Consider the following 23,470-nt stretch of genomic DNA (forward strand, 5'->3'; position numbering starts at 1 on the left):
CACTGCTCAGTCCAGTCGTTCGTCACTTTACGTCACGACACTGGAGAGAGACTTCCCAGATGCCAGTGCGCTATAGATATCCGTACAATTGCAATGTATGGAAGTCCGCCATACTGGACGGACAACATCAGTCGTTCAGCTGGCTGAAATCCTTTAAATTGGGGGCTTTTTGGCGTCCCAATGCAGTGCAGTCCGCACGAATTAAAGGAGAAGTTGCTGAAGGGCCTTGATGAGGAAAATAATGTAAGAAATTAACAGGGAAAATTGAAATATAAAATTGTCCCATGGTGAAGTTGTGCATGGCTCCCATGTTGTGTTCGATCAGCTTGAAACAAACTATTTACCGATGATAGGCGAAACATACATGCGTGACTTTTCATAAGTAAAAATAAAAATTGTTTATGGTTTATATAACGGAATCCTCCATATGAAAATATTTTTATTTAAAAAATTACATATCAAGCAAATTAATTAATTTGATCTGTGCAAATATTGATTATAGTTCACTCGTATCTCATTCCTGTTGTGAAATAAGTTTACTGAAAGTAGTTGTATACTGTTCAAGGACTTATTTTTTTTCACATTTAAATGTTTTATAAGATTTTTTTTTGCTGAAACTAATGTGATCCATTCATTTATAAATGACATTTAATCAAACAAAGAACTTTTAGTATGTTACCTGTGCATGGCGTTCATAATTCATCAACCAAGTTAACCTTTTGTTTCTGATTGCTATTTTTGGTAGATGAGATTTACATTGCAAGTAAAACTGTTAAAATTCATTATACAAAGATATTTATGATGTCTGATTGCTGATTAGGTAACTCTCCTGATGACTTGATGTTCCCATCATCAATATTGATCACTGTCTTTGACATGAGCAAAACCCACACTTCATAGAAAGCTAAAAATGTCGTGAATCAACAAAAGATCTTATCTTTTTTTTATTAAAAACCGCAAAAAACATCCAGTGAATTGCGGGATCTGGTTTGGGTACACATGGGTGGAATTAATAATAATTGATGTCCCCTGACACTCCCCATACCCATAGTCGGAGGGGGTTCACTTGAAAACAAATAAGCACTGTTAAGGGAGCTACCATTTGATTTTTATGGGCGGGGGGGGGGGTTAGGATGAAAAATTTTGTCCTGCATTTTTTTAGCTGTAATCTCTGTCCTGCCTTTTTATTTTTCACTCTGTTCGGTCCTGCATTTTTTTTCCCATCCTAGCCCCCCCCCCCATAAAAATCAAATGGTAGCTCCCTAAAGTCAACATTCTGTTTGAATTGTGACTGTTAAAGTTGAGTTCGTGAGTCAAAATAACACCCCTTTGGAAACTCCTGGCTACAGGTCTACTCCGCAACCGAGGGCAGTGGTGTACAAAATATAATTAAAAACAAACCCTAAATTAAATTGATTAGATTCATGGTCAATGGAAAGCAAAAACAATCAACAAAAAAGACTGAGAAAGTTTGCTATAGGTTTTGCAGCTTAGATACATGAATCTTAAAAAGAGATGATACACTGTACCAAGTGGGGCTATTCAAAAGAAGATTAAGAAAGAAAATAACAAGTCTTTACATTTATAACTTAAAGAAGAACGATAATAATAAACCTCTCTTAAAAAAAATATCTGTTGAATTTTTCTGGTTTCTTCACACTAGCTCAATGAGCAGAGATATAAAATCATGAACAGATTGAATTTTATGTACATGTAAGAATGAAGTACAATTATTGAGAGCAACTAAAATAAATGAAATAAAAAAAAAAGTATCATCCACAGTCTGCACGTTTAGCTACTAGTCCGATGTCCAAGACTAGTAAAATTTCAATCGGACTAGTAAGTTTTTGCAAAACTTTGTTTTGACCAATAAGAAAAATGTCAGAATATTGGTCTTCGGACTAGTAGTTGAAAAAGTTTTTGGTGCAGACTGCATCCAACTTCATTTCTTTTTTGGAGAATTGCAAATATAAAATTCTCTTCAATTCATAACTTTATACATTTGAAGAGGAAATTGAAAGATAAAATAAGCATATAACTATAATTGGGAATGTCAACTAGGGTGAAGAATAACTAATTGAGTAGTTGTTACTTTTATAGAGGAATACCCAGTTCTAGCTAAGATAGTGGTACACATGATAGATATCGTCATTACTCAAGTACTATGATATTATTACGTAAGTATTTCTGTATTGGCCTTGTTATTGGTCCGAGGCTTGCTGTATTGGCCTGAGGCGAAGCCGAAGGCCAATACAGCTGGCTGAGGACCAATAACAAGGCCAATACAGAAATACACGTAATAATATCTTTATTAATTAACTACAGTGTTACAATATTTTCTTAATATCATTTCAAGAGATAAATATTTTTACCTTGAAGTGGAACTATCCAAATCTCAGTTTGTTTCTTTGTATTAGATGCAATACATAATGATCTGGTGCCGTTTCCAGGTGTCTTCAGCATTTTCTCATCTGATGAATTTTTCTACCCTTTTCAGTCACTATAAAGTGTTACAACACATAAATAGTAATTGGAAAGGTACTGCCATTGCATGTGTTATGCAGAAACTAATTTAAAATCGATTTGTACAATCGTGAAATTATGAGGTCGTCAAGAAATGAACTTTGTGATAATCTACTCGTTCCCCAAACCTGAAATAGTTCTATCGTCTGCTTTCAAAATACCTTTTAAATGAATGTGACCGTCTTTCGCCTGAAATGTATGCCATACTGACATTTTCAGCATGTTTAAGATCACTATTAAAAAAATGACAACTGCGTCTTCAAAACAACTGTTTACTTTCAGTTTGTGTTTATCGTGACTTTCGATGTAAAATCTAGAGACGTTCCGAATTCCTGCACTTGTGTCAACTCGGCCAATATAGAATAACTCGGCCAATACAGAAAAAAATCTGTATTGGCCTAGTTTACACATTATATTGCATAGGCAGTTTTCATCATATTAAGTCCAATAACAGTGTAGTTAATTAATAATTGTTGATATTAACTCCAATTATCATATTGAAAAGACACCAAATAAAATCTTCATTACCTGGAAAGAAATGATCTCATTTTTCATAACCCTGTAGAAAAATCCAGAACACAGAAAAGGAAAGAAAAACTTCGACAATACAATATTTAAAAAAAAACAAAAAAGAAAATTAAAGCAATTCCCTTTTAACCCTTTCACCGATTGCTGCCCAGACAGAAGCTACTCTGAGACGATGGCTTCCCTGGCTACTTTTACTCAAGTGGGAGACCTTCATAATAAATGTCAATAAAAACTTTTTTATAGTTATTTGTGTGTTTATTTCATTCACTAACACCATGTTCACAGTTTTGTTCATGTTTTGATAATTTTTTCTTCATAAAATATTCAAATTTTCAAATTTTCGGCATTAACTAGGTGAAATTCTCAAAATTCTGCTCTAAGACCCCAAATCGTAATTTTTTAACCCAAAATGGCAACATTTTGAAAAATTTTATGAGGCTGTACAAATTTCTCACACTGAACGATGTCCATTCCAAGTGTTTTGTATATAAAACGACATTTTATGTCAAAAAAGTATACTAGTTTGGCTTCAATTCTTCCATATTCTTTCAAAAAAAATGTTCCCTCATTTCAAATTCTCGTTAATTCTGTAAATTTCGTCTGATTTTGACACGGTTTTCAACAAACGGAAGCGCCATGTTTACACTTTCATCCGGATATTCATCAAAGAAAGATAACTCATGTTTGCACTATTTTGAGCGGGAAATATAAAAGAGGTATTCCAATCCCGGTAAAACGGGACTCATCGTCAGCTGTCTGAAGCGTGAATCCCGGTAAACCGGGACTCGTCGGCGAAAGGGTTAATTTCTTAATAAAAGTTAACTCCTTAAAAGAGGGACGAAAGATACCAAAGGGACAGTCAAACTCATAAATCTAAAACAAACTGACAACGCCATGGCTAAAAATGAAAAAGACAAACAGAAAAACAATAGTACACATGACACAACATAGAAAACTAAAGAATAAACAACACGAACCCCACCAAAAACTAATATACATCAATCATTTTAATATTATTAAGACTTGGGTGATTTTTTAAAAAGAATATTACCATATTAAAGAACAAATTAAATCCATGCTTGTGATATTAGATCCATTAAGTACTGTATACGAAAAGTTCAAAAGGCATCATAATTGAGTAGAGACAGAAAATGAAGATATTTGTTGTTTCTGCTTAGCAACACCTTCTCGGCTTCGGGCATTACTGCAAACACGTCTTCGAGACGACTTGTGATTTCATCATCAAACCCTCCAAGTGTATTACAAGAAATTATTAACCAACTAAGTGCATTATTGCCAAAAGTGACTGTTTATAAAAAATTACATATTTTCTGTAATGGCCTTGTTTTTCTGTAATGGCCCTGTTTTTTTCTGTAATGGCCCTGTTTTTCTGTAACGGCCCTGTTTTTCTGTAATGGCCCTGTATTAATGCCCAGTTTGTCTAAGTTGTAAAGAGTATAATACCTTTTTGTATTTTATTTAATTTAGTAACCAGCAACCAACATTAAAGAACCATATAAAGGGATCACTGTTCATCCTGTTTTTTAACACATATCTCTTTCAACTTAATATCTTGGATATTTGGTATATTTAAAGCTTTATAATGGTGAAGTACAAATTATTTTGTTCAAACTAAACTATCGTTAAAAGAGTAAGACAGTACATCAAGTTAGCAGCAACACATACACTTTTGTTCAGTTGGTTAATAAATGTATTAAGAAATGGGTGTTTTTATAATGGCCCTGTTATATGTCCTCGGTCAGTAATAATGGCCTCGGATTCCTGTAATAGCCCTCGGCGTTGCCTCGGGCCATTACAGACTTCCTCGACCATTATTACAGACCTTGGACATATAACAGGGCCATTATAAAAACACCCATTCATTAATACCATAATAGTAACAGAATCCTTCTAAATATAAAGAAGGCTGAATGCGTTCGATATTTGCTCATTTTTATGTAGCATTTGTTCATAGTCCTCGAGCTCCTATTGTCTAGTTGTGGCTTGAATAAAACAACATGAATTCGGTTTAGGTCAAATCCCAACCAGGAGCAAGTACACCAGATATTTTGAATGTGGATGCATGTATTGATATAAAAATATGCTGTATACTTACTTTTGAGACAACTTTGCTCAAAAGACAAAATGGCCTTTGATAATTAGCAAAACCCATACTGCAGTCTGCTACAAAAATCACCAAAATGACAAAAGAAAAATAATTCCAACAAGAAAGTTAACGGCCATCAATATTTTTATAGGCCTGTTTGGTGGACGTATAATGTAAATGGTATATCGTTGTCCGTCCGTCATCAACATGTCAGACATAAACTCCAAAATGCTTTAACTAATTTGCATAAAACTTTAGTGAATTGTTTATATATATCTAATGATGTGAGCTCCCTTTTGTTTTTTATAAATTTTTGATTTAATGTTTCCGAGTTGTGGGGTTTTATCATTAAAAAAGAGGATTTTCCAGTTTTCCTACAATAACTCTAAAATGCTTTCAGCAGTTCTCATGAAACTTTGAATTATTAATATCAAAAGGGGCCAAAACAAGCATTTTCCTACTTTCAGGATAATAACTTGTTTATAAGTATTTCAATTGCTCTTAAATTATACCGCCAAAAAGTTGCCCAAAAAAAGCATTTTTGTTGTTTCTGGACAATAACTTGTGTGTATGTTTATGGATCTCTCTGATATTGTACCACAAGGTTCTATATCACAAAAGGAAGGCTAGGATTGAGTTTGGGGGTAATTGCTCAATTCATGCAGTATTTAGGGGCCAAAATCAAGCTTTTTTCTAGTTTAGAGACGATAACTTGTGTTTAAGAGTATGGATCTCTCTGACATTGTACCACAATGTTCCATATAACGAAGGGAAGGCTTGGAATTAATTTTGAGTTAATATCTCTGAACATTAAGAAAAAAGGGCCAAAAAGAAGCATTTTTCTATTTTACAGACAATAACTTGTGTTTAAGTGTATGGATCTCTCTGAAATTATACTACAAGGTATCATACTAAATAGGAAAGGCTGGAATTTAGCTTTTGGGTTCTTGCTTCAGGGGGGCCAAAAAAGGGGCCTAAATAAGCATTTTTGTAGTTATCAGTCAATTACTTGTTTTTAAGTGTATAAATCTCTCTGAAATAATACCACAAGTTTCCATACTACAAAGGGATGGTTATGGGTCAAATCATTAATTAATTAGGTGCAAAAAAGGGGGAAAACAAGGTTTTTTCTGGTTAATTCAGACAATTTAAAAGCAGTGAAGGGGAGGTAAACCAATTAAAATTTTAAGAAACACTGTTACATATACAAAATGTATGTTTGATTGCTTGTTTAGCTCCCTTACACTGCTTGAAAATTATGTATTAAGAAATGATTGTCTTGAGATGTGTATTAGTAAATTTATTGTTAAAAGTTACTGTTAATTAATATTAATTTTAACCATGACTGTATGTCATTATGCAGTTAAGCTGCATTATGCGAGCACCCTAGATTTGTGTTCTTCCCAATAAATGCTGAAATACTTGCCATTGTTATTATCTAGCTCGCTACTATGTTATATATAACTAATTGAACACTTTTTTAATACTTTTTATTCTGGATTACAAAAAATATGATCAGAAAAACCTTAAATGATCGTCGATTTATCCAAAAGTTTTAAAGTTACACATAGGAAGTAGTGCTTATTAAGAACCCTTGTGTAGTTCATTATGACTTGTACTTTCGGCCAAGATGTCAAAGAACAATTGTATGAAATATTTAATCGCCGAAAATCTCTTAAGACAAGTAGTTTAGATTTCCCAAATGGCAAAAGTCGTAGGAATATTGTTTGTCATCAATACGTAGTACAACTACGTCAGTAGTCTATTATATAATAAGTTCAACTGTTCATGCTGTTGGCGGCAATTTCAAATTAGAAAAAGAAATGTTCGTATCTTTTCAATTTGGAGGCAGGTGTGCAAATTAGCAGTGGTCCGAGATCCGCGACCTTCCACTTTTGCAAGCGGAATTTCGCCTAGGATAGTTGGTTTCTAGCTACGCCCGACGTAGTCACCTTCCACTTGAAAGAAAATAAGAGTTAACTTGGCAAACCATTACCTTTTCACCATGTTCACCAAAGTCTCCAATTAAACGAGCTAAAAACTTATTTTTATCATTATTATTCATGACAGCGATGTTCGTTTTGTTCAATCGCTAGCTTTATACAGAAAATAGCCGACAAATATTGTATAAATTCGAGTAAAATCGTATCTGATTGACAAAAACAACATTGTAAAAACATAACAATGGCGGCCGTGAAGACAAAATTTTACAATATCGGATCCGATCCCGGAAGCGGATAAGGGTAATTTCGGGTTTGGCGATGAATTACGCAGGTGAAAAAAATACATCTATGCATGGTAAATGAATATAAACACTAGAATTGTAAATCAAAAGATATATATAAAAGAAAGAAAAAGCAAAAAAATATTTTATGCAGAAACTCAAAATTCTTTTTGACAAATTTTAATTTAAAAATCCAATACAACGTGACAGCTGGGAACAGTATATCTAACAATATACATGTTCATGGTCACAGTCTAAATTTTCTTTATCAGTGATAAATGATGATAATGCATGTGAGATGCTTTTAAAGTGTAAACATAGTTCTGCAATTTCAAAGGATTATTTTTTTTTATCTCAGTTTTGAAGGGTCAATTAAAGTAGCTGAAAGTTTCTTTATTTTCACAAATAATGCAACTATATTATATATACCTGAATGTAAGTAAATCATATGATATATAGGTGGCATCATTTGGGCCACTCCACCCCCTCCTGTTTAATAACTTGGAAACGGTCGAGCTCCCACCCCTAAACCATATGAGGAGCAGATCCAGGATTTTAGGTTAGGAGGGGTGCTAACTTAAATTTTCTCCGAGCAGAGCGAGGCTAAAAAAATATTGAGGTAAAATTATCGGAATATTCTTTTAGCTGAGAACAACCCATGCTTTGCAAATTTATGGGGGGTGCACGGCCCCCCCCCCCCCCGACTGAATCTGCCCCTGCATATATTCAAGTATAGGACAATATAATGAAATATAGGGGGAGTCCAAAGAGTTACCCCACCCTCCTGTTTGAGAACTTGGAAACGGTCGAGATCCACACCCTTTAACCATATATATTCATGTTTGTGACAATATGAAAAATCAAATGAAATATAGGAAGAGTCGCTGGGGGTCACCCCAACCCTCCTGTTTTAGAATTTAAAAATGGTCGAGATCCCCAACCTTAAACCATATATATTCATGTATGGGACAATATAACAAATCAGATTAAATATAGAGGGAGTCCCTTGGGTCACCCCACCCCTCCTGTTTGAGAATTTGAAACCCGTTGAGATCCCCAACCCTTAACCATATATATTCATGTACGGGACAATATAACAGTTCAAATGAAAGATAGGGGGCGTCCCTGGGGTCACTGTACACCCTCCTGTTTGAGAACTTGGAAATGGTCAAGATCCTCACCCCTAAACCATATATACTCATGTATGGGACAATATAACAAATCAAATGAAATATAGGGGAAGTCCCTGTGGTCACCCCAACCCTCCTGTTTAAGAACTTGGAAACGGTCAAGATCCCCACCCCGAAACAATATATATTCATGTATGGGCCAATATAACTAATTAAATGAAATATAGGGGGAGTCCCTGGGGTCACCCTACCCCTCCTGTTTGAGAACTTAGAAACCAATGAGATCCCCCCCCCCTAAACCATATATATTCATGTATGGGACAATATAACAAATAAAATGAAATGTAGGGGAAGTCCCTAGGGTCACCCTACCCCCAGTAGCGGATCCAGAAATTTTCATAAGTGGGGGCCCACTGACCATCCTAAGAGGGGACCCGCTCCAGTCACGCTTCAGTGATTCCCTATATAAGCAACTAATTTTTTTCCCAAAAATCCTCTGCCTACCCCTACATGTTTGAGAACTTGGTTTTTGGTTAACTGCCTTCAGCGCTTACAGCGCTTTGATTTTATATTTTAATATTTTATGATGCATTTACATGAGAAGTTATTATTGCCAACTCAATTAGAAACTTGAATTGAGATATTTTTTGGAATATGAAAAAGGGGGAGGGGAAAAATAATTGGGTGGGGGTAAAATTTTTCTCATTTCAGATTAAAAAGAATTTTTCTTCAAATATTTTTTGGGGGGGATTTATATTCAACAGCAAAGTGTATTGCTCAAAAGGAATAAAACATTTTTTTAAGTTCATTATACCACATTCATTCTGTGTGAGAAACCTTTGCCGTGTCAACTATTTAATCACTATTCTAAATCAGAGCTGTATCAAGCTTGAATGTTTTGTCCATAATTGCCCCAACTGTTCAGGGTTTGAACTCTGCAGTCTTATAAAGCTGTGCCCTGCGGAGCATCTGGTTTCTTTTTGTTATTGTTTTATTTATGTCCTATTTGTACTATACTCCTTGGAGGGCCCATTTAATTGAAAATAAGCTTCTTCTATGGATATGCGAAGGGCGTACATGAACTCATGGCGCAGCTGTTTATTGTGCATGTACAAATATTAAATGAAAAACATACTTGTAAAACAGCAACAAACAACAACTGAGTTACTGGTTCCTGACTTGGGACAGACACATACAAAAAGTGTCGGGGATAAACTATTTCAAAGGTGCCAACCCTCCCCGTAACCTAGGACAGACTCAATAAAGTTAAAATGTTATAGGCCATATGTTTTCAAAAGTGGATTATATCTCTGTATAAAAAGTTTCCTTTGTTTCCTCAGGTTGTTGACATGGCAGCAGTGGTGGCTGTTATCTCCTTATTGGAGAAATATCCTATGTCTAGAGAAGCATTGGAGGTAAGAGTCGTTTACAAACATTCACTTCCTCTCATTATATGAACACAAATCAAGATTGTCAGATTGATTGGCTGATGTCCATCTGCAGATATTAATTTTTGATTTTAAAGTGGCATAGTGCTACGCAGACACATCTTACCAATTTTATTTTGAGTTAATTTGCTTTTTTTTTTCTTCAAAGAAATGTGTTTAACATGTATGGTACAGCATACTGACTGAGCTGACACTTATTTGCTTTTACACAAGATCACCATGACATACTATACACTAAAAATGTGTAAAGATGTTCAATCTTAGGGAGCTACCATTTGATTTTTATGGGGGGGGGGGGGGCTAGGATGAAAAATTGTGTCCTGCCTTTTTTTTAGTTGTAATCTCTGTCCTGCCTTTTTATTTTCAGTCTATTCGGTCCTGCCTTTTTTTTTTCCTTAGCTTATCCTGACTTTTTTACAACAATTGTCATCCTGCCTTTTTTTTCAAATTTCATCCTATCCCCCCACCCTATAAAAATCAAATGGTAACTCCCTTAATGTATTTGGAAAAGGAAAAAAGTTGAACTTGTATAACCTGAATATGAATCGAAGACCTGAATTGTACAAATAGTACAATTAAAACTATTGAAAAGCCAATTAATAACCATTGTTAGAACAAAAAATGTGAATACAAAATACAATATTTAAGTCAAAACCTCTATAAATACTAGTTTGAGAAAGGTTCATATACCAGATGCCAAATCAAAATTATGATTGCTGAAGATTTTTGAACACAGGAACTAGGAACATTTAGATCTCTACAATGAGAGAAAAAAGAGATTGACCACTTAATTATTTATATTAAAGTAGTCGTGAATTTCTTGAGTTTAAATGCAAGTAAAATTATTCCACATTAACTTAAGAATGGAGGTGATATTTTAATACATCTTTATTACTTTATTTTATTTTTTTCCATTTCAGCAAACACGAATTGGGAGATACGTAAATGAATTGAGGAAGAAAACAAAAAATGAACAATTAGCTAAAAGAGCTAAAAAGTTAGTGAAAAATTGGCAACATTTGATCAATTCTGACAATCCCATTGTAAATGGGGATAATGGTGAACGCCTTGTTCATCCAAATGTTGCCAGTTTACAAAGTCCTTCATTGGGATCATTATCACCAGCCTATGTAAAGTCTAGTCAGGTTAAAAGACTGCCAGGAAGCAAACCAAACACACCATCACTTCCTTCGTCAAAGCCAAATACACCAACGCTGCAACAAAAAGTCAAACCAAATACTCCAGCCATTAAGAGCAAACCAAACACTCCAAGTATGCCTCAATATTTTAAACAAACTCTCTCTCCAAGTTTGAGATCCACACCAACATCTTCACCAAGATTACATAGTACACCAAAGTTCGCAATTTCTCCAAAAATGACATTTTCAACTGATTCAAGATCACCAGCCGTGTCTCCTGTGTCTTCTTGCAGTAGGCCATCAACTCCAGTAGATACTCCTCTCCGCCCACCGAGTTCAACTCGAATTGAAAACTCATGTAGATTGACTAGAAATATGTCTCAAGAAAGTTTATCAAGTGCTTGTAGTGAAAAACTTCCACGTCGTTCTAAACATTCCCCAGAACTCAACGGAAAAGCAAAAAACAGAAATATTGATGAAAAATTGTCTAGAACAAATATTGCAAACAGGAAACGTGCACGAAAGGAATATGCAGACGAGTCACTGAACAAAACAGCAAAAATTGACAATTGTGTGGATTATTCAAAAATGAATGGTGCTGTAAAATCCAGTTCAAATAGCAATACGCAAAAAACAAATGGCTCATTATCACGAAGTCCATCGGAAGCTAGTTTAAATAAAAGTTTTCCTTCAAGGAAAAATGTAAGTCTGTCTGTAAATACTGACTTTTCAATGGACAAGTCTAACAAAACTCCAAAAGTGAAAACAACTGCACAAATAATTGCTGAACTTCAAGCCAGAAGTGGGAGTGCATCTGTTGGCAGTGATATAATAAAACAAATAGAAACTAATCAAATTGTGAAGGAAAGTGACGTCCCAGAATCAGCACTGCCACCTGGTGCAAGACCAAAACGTAATAAAAAGAGGCTTTTAGAACAGTCTTTACTTGATATGTCCACACCAAGTAGAACCCATGCAAATTTAAGTCAGGCTAAGTCCGACCTTGTCCAAAAATTTCTACAAACATCTGTAACACCAAGTTCAGCGGTGGACATGACTCCTTTTAGATGTGATGACCATAGTGAATCTCTGGAGAGTGGAAAAGGTGAATCTAGTGTTGATGTTATAGATAGTTCAGGTGGAGATATTGTGTATCGGTCAGATGAAGTCCGATCACGTGAACAAACTGATCAAGAATCTAAATGCATTAAACCTCCTTCATTAGAAGAAATTCAAAGTAATCTCCCACCGGTTGATTATGATAATGTGTTACACGAAGACAGTGATTATGATATTCCAGATCGAGGCATTGTTTCTGAGGACATAATTGATAAACTGCATAATGAACAATGGACTAGTGTGAATGGAAATCTTGATTCAAATGGCGAGTGGTATGACTGGACACAATTATTTACAAATTTATCATATTCAGATGAACCATTACATATTTTGCCATATGTTCTCTTAGATGATTGAAATCCCAGGATGGGCAAATCCCAAAAGAGGAATCATTTAGTTCAAAACAATTAGTCATTTTTCAGTGCTTTCATATGCAGTTGTTCTAGATTTAATTTTATGTATGTATTTTTGTGTAATTACGTACAAGAAAAAGTTTCGTCTGATTTATTAAATAAATCACTGTGGTTCTTACATATTATATAAAATATTTGTGATAACTAATTTATGTATATTGTGTATTTAATTGCCATTTTAATATGACTTGCTTCGCCAGGGCCTTAAAGCAAGACATGGATATGCTGTTTCCAGCTTCAGTAGTGTATTATTTTATGATTAGATCTAGTTTATGGTGAACCACTAGTGGTAGGTCAATGATGTTTGGTATGCAGTTATATAAGTATTGGCACTTCTCATTACCATGGAGATTGTTTGGCCCCTCCTCTTTAGTCATGGTCTATTGACTTAGAAACTTGGCTTTATATTTTACATGTACAAAATGTAATATTTTACATGTAATAGTTTAATTGGGAACCATGAGTGGTAAGTGCAAGATATTTGTAATGCAGTTGTATTAGCATTGGCATATATCTCATTTCCATTGAGATTATTTGGCCTTGCCCCATTAATCGTGTTCTATTGACTCTGAAACTTTTGCTTAATTTTCATGTATTAGTTTGTGATTGGGTCAGTTTATGGGGAACCACTAATGTTAGGTCAATGATATTTGGTAAGTTGCCAGTATTATTTCCATGAAGATTATATAAACCTACACCCTCATTATAATTCATTAACTTTGAAACTTTAACATAGTTTACGAGTAAATGTTTGTGTTTAGGTTTATTTCATAGGTCTAAGGGAATTACTCATAGGCAGATCCAAAAGGGGGGGGGGGGGGGGATTTGGTTGAAAATATAAGGAATCATTGAAGCATGACTGGAGCGGATCCCCCCCTTAGGAAAAGTTCTGGATCTGCTACTGCGACTTGTGAGATTTCAGTGGTATTTGGTGTTCAGGTAATTGTTTTATTAGATTGGCACATCTCTTTTAAAGGGAGATAGTAAAGCCCTGCACCGTCATGGTTCATTGACTTGAATATTTGCAGAACTTGCATATTAAAGTATTGCTATTTTAATTTCAACATTTACATCATCAAAATAACAAACAGTTTATTCTAGTTTACAGACAATAATTTGTGTTAGAGTATGGCTCTCTCTGAAATTGAGCTACAAGCTTCCATATCACATAGAGGCTGGGATTGATTTTTATTAGGGTATTAAAATACTAAAAAAAAACGGGGGGGGGGGGGTTCTCCAATATTGTTTTGTCTTGCATTTATAAAAGGGAGCTACCATTTGATTTTTATGGGCGTGGGGCTAGAATTAAATTTTGTTCTGCATTTTTTTTTGCTCACCTGGCTCCAAGGTCCAAGTTATCTTTTCTCCTCACTTTACTAAGCATTGATATTCAGTTGATTGTTATAAATATAAAGCTTTACTACAACTGTTACACAAACTTAACATGATCTAAGAAAATGAGGTCAAGGTCATATTCATTAAACAGAAATACATGCACACTTTACAATCATTCAATACACAAAAATTGTTGACCTATTGCTTTTAGTGTCTTAGAAACAATATTAAACCAAATACTATACAGTAACACTGACCAATGAACCATGAAAATGAGGTCAAGGTCTAGTGAACCAAGAGAGGCAGACATCTACAGCTTACAATCCTTCCATCCAACAAATAAAGTTAACCTATTGCCTACAGTTTAAGAAAAACAAGACCGAAACATTAACTTATCACTGAGCAATGAACCGTGAAAATGAGGTCAAGGTCAAATAAAACCTGAGAGACTTGACAAGTACATCATAAAATATTTCCATACACAAGATATAGTTCATCCATTGCATATAGAACTAGAAAAAAATACCAAAACTCAACTTTGACCACTGAACAAGGAAAATGAGGTCAAGGTCAGATGCCAGTTGGACATTTACATCTCGCAATCCTTCTATTCACCAAATGTACTAGATCTATTGCTTATTATATATGAGATTTAAGTTTATCTTGTGAATCCCCTGGTTCATTTGATAATTCACACACAGGGATAAACCTATCTGGGATAGTTGTACCTTTTAGGGTATTTGTTAACAACCAATAGTGCAATAAACTGAATAATTATTAAAAAAAAAAATAAATATATATGAGATATGGACATGACCACGAAAACTTAAGCTTGTTCACTGATCAATGAAATGAGGTCAAGTGAAAACTGACGTGCATGTGCAAGGTACAGTTAACAAATATAGTTATCCTATTACTCATTACTCATAATAAGAAAATTTAGATTACAAAAAACTTGTTTCAAGTAGTGCCTGAACCATGAAAATGAGGTCAAGGACAAAGGTCATGTGTCAGACAGAAACTTTGTAACATGAGGCATCTATATACAAAGTATGAAGCATCAAGGTCTTCAATCTTCTTAAATAAAAAGCTTTTAAGATGTTGCCTAATGCTGCCCCCAGATCACTACCTATGTTGAGCTTTCTGAGACAAAAACTATGTCAACAGTTTACGTCAGAAATATGTAAGGTGAGCTTGAAAATCACCAGCAATTGATTATTTTTTCCAGGAGTTGTTGCTTTGAAATGTCAATAATTTTGAAAATCCACTGAGTAAGTGCTTCCACACCTATATTTCCTGTCAAATAAGTTTCCTTGATTGTCAATATATTGCTTTAGTAATATACACCAATAAATCAAATACGGATATAAAAATATAAAATGGAAACAGAGGATGTGTTTGAGACAACCTGACCAAAGAGCAGAAAACAACTAAGGACACCAATGGTTCTTTAACACAGTGTGAAAACCTAAAACACTTGGGCGAGCTTCAGCTGACACCTTAAAAATTATGTATACTACATTGTATGTAGTTCAGCTTATGGAAGCCACACTAAACTCTTTAACATACAAATGAACCGACAATTAACAAATGCACAAGACTGACAGGCTAGAGTTTTTACTTACTAAAGAAGCTGATAAATGTTTAAAAATTTTGCCCTCTTGGTAGCTTTTAACCTTTATAAATGTGCATTCTTATTTTGTACGATAAATTATATGAGTTTCATGCTGATACATGGTCCGATTTTCTTGGTGTTACTAATTCCTGTATTTCTTCTTCCAAAATCTACTTTTTTCTGTGCTTATACAATAGGCTTAGTCCTTTCTCCATGCCATTAGGCTCATAATTTTCCCAGTTTGTATGAAGCAAGTACAGTGTAATACATTATATTTTAACCATCCAGTCCCAGTGATTCTATTTACTGCTTCATGAGGACAGTTGAACAATTGAACACCTAGTTTTAAGAAACACTAGTTTAGACTAAAGTTACTCACAAAATGATGTCTCTATTACAAGTCATCTGTCTTTACAAATGATAATATTGCATTAACAGTTTACTTGCCAGAAACTGTATTGTTTACCCTAACATCACTATAAAATTATCTCCCTTTGATATTTGTGATACCAGAGAAAAAGTATTTTAATAACAAAACCAGCATACCAGCATTTTGTTACCAAACAAAGTGATTATACATTGCTCAATAAAACAATGGTTACAACTACCCTATATAAATTGTAATTATGTTGGAAGTTTTCATCTTCCAATTCAAACTTTTTATAAATTGACAATTCTGAAAAACTGGGTGTTCAAGTGTATCACTGCTCTTATAAAACATGAAAAAATAAATTCAATTTACTGTATTGGAAGTTATGAATATTTTGTATCAACTGCTTTTAATAACATTACCTTTAAATTAAAGCAATGTGCTAATATTTTTCACCAATACCAAGTTTAAAGAGATGCATTCAAACTACAACTTTGGGAAAAACTTTCTGCCAAAAGACATTGTGAATCAATAAAAACCAATCGAATCGGCACAGTAAATAAATCTGAACATACTCACTGTAGAACTACAAAAACCAACATTCTAATATTGATAAATTGTACATGTTGTATAGACTTGTCTATTGCTGACCATGGATGTATGATTTTTTGTGTGTTGTTTGGTTGCTGTCTAGTTTACACCACATCTACCATTCATGAATAACATCATTTATATGTCATGAATATTCATTAAAAGTACTATAAATAGTTTAAATTTTATTCTGCTTTATATTTCTAAAATAAATAAAATGCATTATATAACAATATGACATATAATAAGATTATCAGTTTTCTAACATACAGCCATGTAAAACATCAACTTTCTCTAATTTTCTAACATACGTCAGGTTAAAAGACTACAAAACATACAGCCATGTAAAACATCAACTTTCTGAGTTCTCTAACTTTCTATCATACGGCAGGTTAAAGTACATATAATAAAGGTAGATTCTATCTTAAACAGGTGGTAAAAAATATAGAGAGGTAACAGCTGTAAACTGATCAATAAAACAAATGTACTTGTTCACTTATTAAAAGTCTTTGTTTCTCAAATATTGATTTGTACCTTTTTAATAAAATAGCAAGTAGGAGTAGAATTTGTGACATTAATATCCAACAATTCAATTATGCCATTCAAAAACTAAAGAAATACTCAAATATACCAAACACAAAACAAATAAATTCTTTCTAGACATACCAATGGGAAAACTACAACCTGAAAAGGTCACATTCAATTTGTTGTTCTTCTGATTTAAGGTAGACAGAGAAGTTTTAGTCGATGAGTTAAATAATGCCCTTAAATCTCAAATGCGAGAAAAATTAGTACAGCATTTGTTCCTGCTTTTTAACAATATTTTTTAAATTTCATTTTGTATGTGCTCAAAAGATTATTTTTAGTTTTGTTTTGTAATCAAATGCAATCTGATGAAACTTATTATTTGTCACTAAAAATTGCAAAAAAACAAATCTAAAAAAAAAAATTATGTAACCAAGTTTAAAACAGCAAACATACCCTGACACCTACATTCAATCACACAAAATTATAATGATATTTGTATGCCCTTTGTGCTTCAACTTTAAATCAATCAAAAAGACTGAATAAATTACACTTAGATATTATTTCAAGAAAATTATTTTTTTCATAAATTTCAATACCAGTATTTGAGGAGTAATGTTTCCAATTTGAAAGATTTTCCTGCTGTGAAAAACATGCTGTAAATATCAGTTTGTTTTGACAATACAGTGAACACTAGTCTTATGTTATGCTATTATCCTACTTTCCAAGGGTTGGGGCAAGCAAACATGATTCACCAGCCTCATCCTGTCATGTTAGGCCATTTAATACAAGCAGATTTTTTTATGGGTTGCTCATTGTTGGAATGGCTGTATGGTTGCTACTTCCTATGTAATTAAGTCTCTTGTGGATAGTTGTATCATTGAAAATCATACCACATCTTCTTATTCTAATGTTTACTATAAAGTCATATATAAATTATGAGGAAAAAATGCATAGTATGTTTAAAGGATCATTATTGAGGATGGTTTACAGGCTAATGATCATATACAATTTCACTGAAAATAAACTAATTTATATATGAACTAAATGTTTTTTTATAATTCTTAATTAGCATAAAACTAAACTACAAGACTGAGCTACCAAACTAGTGGTTTACCTGTATTAAACTATAAATAAATAATGTCAACTTAAAGTGGCAAACAGGTTTCTTTTGGGGGGGGGGTCAAGTTTAACAGTTGTAAAAAAAAAGAGACTAACACTTGGGATCAGTGAATTTGTTGCAATTTTTATACTCTGTACCTTTTCTTTAAATTTAAAGAACTAAAATTTACAAAATTTTAAGATGACCCGAAGGAAACAGTTAATGTGTGTTTTTGGCTATCATATCAGATTACTTTATAATGCTATTTTACTTTGATACATTTGTACTAGTAAAATAAATAAAAACAATTAAAACACATGATACATAAACAAGATTAAATCTCAATACTATCACAGTTCCATGGTAAGTCATATGATACAAGGCTTTTTAAAAACCCATCAAAGTGCAATTTCTGTACAGAACAAGTGTTTGTCACAAATTTACAAGTTCTAATATCAGAACTAATATCACAGATAAAATAAAAGATATTTTTACATCTAAATAAAACAATAAAATAAATAAATAAATATGCCCTTTTACTAATACAAAATCTAAATAAAACCTTTTGCTGTTTTTCCTAATTAAATTTTTGCTATAATAATTTTGGTAACATTCTTAATCTTGTAATATCTAATATTTTATCATCATCATCTGTATACAAATGTTTATATTGGTTTTCCTGTCTATGGTGGTCCATTTGGTTTTCAGCTGGACCTCTATGATCAAATACATCTTGTCTGTCATCCAACATATTTGGTCTTTCTTTGGTCATGTGAGGGGAACCTTGCATCCCTGGTGATGGAGTAAAATGATAGTTCATTCTTCCAAGTTTTTCTGAAGTCTTTTGATGACTGTTATTATAAGGACTTTGACTGTTCATAAAGGGACTATTTGTTTGACTATTTGGAACAGAATATTTTGCTTGGCTATTTCCAAATGGACTATTTGTTTTACTGTTAACAAAAGGACTATTAGATTTATTAGTTATATTTCCACTATTTACAGAAGCAGTCCTGTTGCGATTACCTGAAGGAGTGTTTGTGACATTTTGACTATCTATTAAAGGACTACCCACAAGTCGACTGCTGACAGTTTGTCGTGTGGGTGTTTTATAGCTGTCATTGCCTGTGTTGTGTATAACATCTTGTGTAAGCTGTACCGGAGATTCAGATCTACCAGTTATTGTACTAAAATTTAATTGTAGTTGGTAACTATCATTTTCAGTACTATCTGCAGTTGTATTCCGTGAATCACCATTTATCAGCCCATGTTTCTCCATGTATTTTCTTGTTGCAAATGTCATGTCATTTGGGGACATTCCCATGGTAGTAACATTTGGCGTAGCTTCTTTGTCGTCTGATAAAATATGGCGTAACATGGCTACACGTTGATGGTTGTTGTTACCTCCTAATTTTGCTTTAGTTTGTAATTTTGTCATCTGAGTGAGTTGTTCGTCCTTCAAGTATTTCATGGCCATAGCATTTATTTCCATAGAACAGTCGGAGTCTGAATCAAACATCATGGACATATAATTGATTTTTGGTATAAATGTTGTCTCAAGCGGTGTTCGACTTGCATTTCCAGACCTATAAGATAAAAAAAATTAAAATTATTATTATGATTTTTTTTTTCCTGTTGATGATTTCATTATTAACTTTATAAAGCAACACAGGTGTAACAGATCTATTCAATTCCTGATTACCGAATGAAGGCTTGTATAAACAACAAAACGTAATCTGTAATTCATTCAGTTTTGGTGTTTCATACCCACAGATGTTTTATGATTTTAAAAAAATATTTAAAATGCAATTATTTTCAAATTCATCCAGAAATTTCTGATGTTAATCTTTCATATGAGTTTCATTAAAATTCAATAAAAACTGTTAGCAGGAGAATACCTGCAATGACAATTTTTTTTTATATTATTTTCATTTTCAAGGACCATAAGCATGACTAAACCAGATGCTCTGCAGGGCGCAGCTTTATATCACCGCAGAGTTCGAACCCTGAACAGTTGGGGCAAGTATGGACACAACATTTAAGCTTGATACAGCTCTGAATTTGGATTGTGATTAAATAGTTGACACAACATAGGTTTCTGACACAGAATGAATGTGGTCTAAGAACTTAAAACTTAAAAACTTAAAATTGGGCATTTACCTATTATGGTCCAATATCCAAAATCTAAATACATGGTTAGATTCAGCATATCATAGAACCCCAAGAATTCAATTTTTGATGAAATCAAATAATGTTCAATTTTAGACCCTTTAGACCTCAATGTGGACCAATTTGATAACCGGGCCAAAATATTAAAAATCTAAATACATGTACATGGTTAGATTCAGCATATTGAAGAACCCTATATATTCAATTTTTGTTGAAATCAAACAAAGTTGAATTTTTTACCCTTTGGACCTTAATGTAGACCAATTTGAAAACGGGACAATACTGTGCAATTGAATATTTCTTGCTATTGAGCAAAACTGTGCAATTGAAAATGTCTTTCTATCGCACAATACTGTGCAATTGAAGATTTCTTGCTATTGCACAATACTGTGCAATTGAAGATTTCTTGCTACTGCAGAATACTGTGCAATTGAAAATTTCTTGCTATTGCAGAATACTGTGTAATTGAAAATTTCTTGCTATTGCACAATACCGTACTTAATATAATAATTTTGGACCGCGATTTGGACCAACTTGAAAACTGGGACCATAATCAAAAATCTATGTATATGTTTAGATTCAGCATATCAAAGAACCCCAAGAATTCAATTTTTGTTAAAATCAAGCTAAGTGTAATTTTGGACCCTTTGGACCTTAATGTAGACCAATTTGAAAACAGAACCAACAAGAGGCTGTCACAACGACAGCAAACCGGATTTATTAACATTTATTTGTGTCCTGGAAATATCACAAGAACCATTACTGATGAATGGTGAAAGTGAAAATCGTCATTATTGAACTTGACCTCTATTTTGTCATCAGTAACAACATATAAAAATTTTAAAAGCTTTGGTTGAATAGTTCACGAGAAACTGCACGGACAAGACTGGAAACACCTTTTTTCAATCTTTCAAGAACCATAACTCCTGAACAGTAAAAGTCAAAATCGTCATTATTGAACTTGACCTCTATTTTGTCATCAGTAACAACATATTAAAATTAGTGAAGCTTTGGTAGAACAGTTCATGCGTAAATGCACGGAAACGACTGGAAACTCCATTTTTCAATCTTTCAAGAACCATAACTCCTGAACCGTAAAAGTCAAAATCGTCATTCTTGAACTTGACCTCCATTTTGTCATCAGTAACAACATATTAAAATTTGGGAAGCTTTGGTAGAACAGTTCATGCGTAAATGCACGGACCATCTGGAAACTCCATTTTTCAATCTTTCAAGAACCATAACTCCTGAACGGTAAAAGACAAAATCGCCATTATTGAACTTGACCTTCATTTAGTTGTCAGTAACAACATATTAAAATTTTAAAAGCTTTGGTTGAACGGTTCATGAGTTAATGCATGGACAACAAATGATTGCCAACGCCCGCCCGCCAGCCAGCCCGCCCGACGTACATCCCCAATTCAATAACCGAAAATGACCTGTTATTGGCCCCTTATTCCTAAACTGTTGGGACTAAAACTCCCAAAATCAATCCCAACCTTCCTTTTGTGGTCATAAACTTTATGTTAAAATTTCATAGATTTCTGTTTACTTATACTAAAGTCATTGTGTGCGAAAACCAAGAAAAATGCTTATTTGGGCCCAATTCCTAAACTGTTGGGACCAAAACCCCCAAAATCAATCCCAACCTTCCTTTTAAGGTCATAAACCTTGTGTTTAAATTTCATAGATTTCTATTTACTTTTACTAAAGTTAGAGTGCGAAAACCAAATGTCTTCGGACGACGACGACGCCAACGTGATACCAATATACGACCAAAATATTTTCAATTTTTGCGGTCGTATAAAAAATAGACTAACAACATTTCTGAAAGGCACCGATTTTAACCTAAGCCGATAAATTATATGCTTGATGTTAACCTTTGACCGAAATTCATTCAACACCCCATTAATATGTTTGCTCAAGAGCACTTACAATATCAATTATGAATATTATGTTCATGTCAAAGGGTTATAAATCTATAACAACCACGTGCTTCGCAGGGCACAGATTTATATGACCGCAGAGGTGAAACCCTGAACAGATGGGGAAAGTATGGACACAACATTCAAGCTTGATACAGCTCTGAATTTGGATTGTGATCAAATTCTTGACATAATATGAGTTTCTGACACAAAACAAATGTCAAGATCTTACAAATCTATTACGCAATATTGTGCAATTAAAGTTTCTTCTTCAAACTTTTCAAAACCTAACATTTCTTTATACATTATTTACAAGTAGCGTAAGGGAGGTAAATCCGAACATAGCAAACATTGTATGTTAACTGTTTTTAAATTACTTCCCTTACACTGCATTTAAATTGTCTTAATTGTCCATTGAGCAGAAAAAACCTAGTTTCCCCCCTTTTTTTGCAACTGATTCCCTTTTTTTTTTCCCTAATTCCAAAACATTTAGAGCCATAACCCCCCAAAGTCATTACTAACCATCCCTTAATGGTATAGAAACTTGTGGTATATTTTCAGAGAGATTCATCCATTTAAACACAAGTTATTCTTTGAAAACTACAAAAAAGCTTATTTTGGGCACCCTTTTTGGCCCTTTATTCCTTAACTATTGGAACCATAACCCCAAGAATCAAAGACGACATGATACCATTATACGACGCAAAATTTTGTTTGCGGTGGTGGCCCTTACCTGTGTTGTATAGAGTTGATGTACTGGCCTAACATAATACTTTGTTGTAGCGTATCATTTTGTAGTGTGTCTGTTTGGTCTCCTAGTGGTGATTCTGAATCTTGCTGATGCAGCAGTACTTGAATGTTATTCTGGAAAAGTATCACAAAATCACAATAAATATAGATCAGGAGTCTAAATTCAAATTAGTAATTTACCAATAATTTGCCAAAAAAGTATATGTCAAGTTGGTTTTTTTTCAAGAAGGAAATCAAAATTGTGGTTCCTGGAGCTTTTTTGTCAAGGTACAGGTCAGCAAAATTGTCAGATTGCTTAGGACTATACAAAGAAAAACCAATTTTGTGTAATAGAAAGAAAACAAAATAATTGAATTTTAAGATAATTAATGGGAAGATAGCTCTTAGAAATTGCTTTCAGCAATTAAAAATAAAAATTGGTGTCATGTGTTTTTATTTTCTTTTTTTTTCCACTGCA

General features: G+C 33.6%; 2 protein-coding genes across 2 annotated transcripts in view; one reads left to right on the forward strand and one right to left on the reverse strand.

Annotated features, from left to right (window-relative positions):
• The first annotated feature begins 24 nt into the window (after positions 1-24).
• Positions 25-12,779, forward strand: LOC143057271 (uncharacterized). The gene is made up of 3 exons (XM_076230553.1): positions 25-243; positions 9,853-9,927; positions 10,881-12,779. The coding sequence occupies exons 1-3, from the start codon at positions 181-183 to the stop codon at positions 12,573-12,575; spliced, it is 1,833 nt and encodes a 610-aa protein (XP_076086668.1). The 5' UTR covers positions 25-180; the 3' UTR covers positions 12,576-12,779.
• Positions 12,780-16,714: 3,935 nt separating this feature from the next.
• The window catches only part of LOC143057257 (uncharacterized), a 28,830-nt gene continuing 22,074 nt past the window's right edge, over positions 16,715-23,470 (reverse strand). Inside the window, exons 15-16 of the mRNA XM_076230531.1 lie at positions 22,997-23,127; positions 16,715-19,755 (exon numbers count right to left, since the gene is read on the reverse strand). Of these exons, the coding sequence (XP_076086646.1) occupies positions 18,762-19,755; positions 22,997-23,127 (1,125 nt within the window). The 3' untranslated portion in view covers positions 16,715-18,761. The remainder of the gene's footprint in view (positions 19,756-22,996; positions 23,128-23,470) is intronic.

Source organism: Mytilus galloprovincialis, chromosome 1 (genome assembly GCF_965363235.1).
Source record: "Mytilus galloprovincialis chromosome 1, xbMytGall1.hap1.1, whole genome shotgun sequence".
NCBI classification, from domain to species: Eukaryota; Metazoa; Mollusca; class Bivalvia; order Mytilida; family Mytilidae; genus Mytilus; species Mytilus galloprovincialis.

Excerpts from the sequence above, each read along its gene's own strand:
- LOC143057271 (XM_076230553.1), top strand. The coding sequence starts at position 181 with ATGCAGTGCAGTCCGCACGAATTAAAGGAGAAGTTGCTGAAGGGCCTT. Across the intron at positions 244-9,852 it reads GCCTTGATGAGGAAAATAAT|GTTGTTGACATGGCAGCAGT; the intron begins GTAAGAAATTAA and ends TTGTTTCCTCAG. Across the intron at positions 9,928-10,880 it reads TGTCTAGAGAAGCATTGGAG|CAAACACGAATTGGGAGATA; the intron begins GTAAGAGTCGTT and ends TTTCCATTTCAG.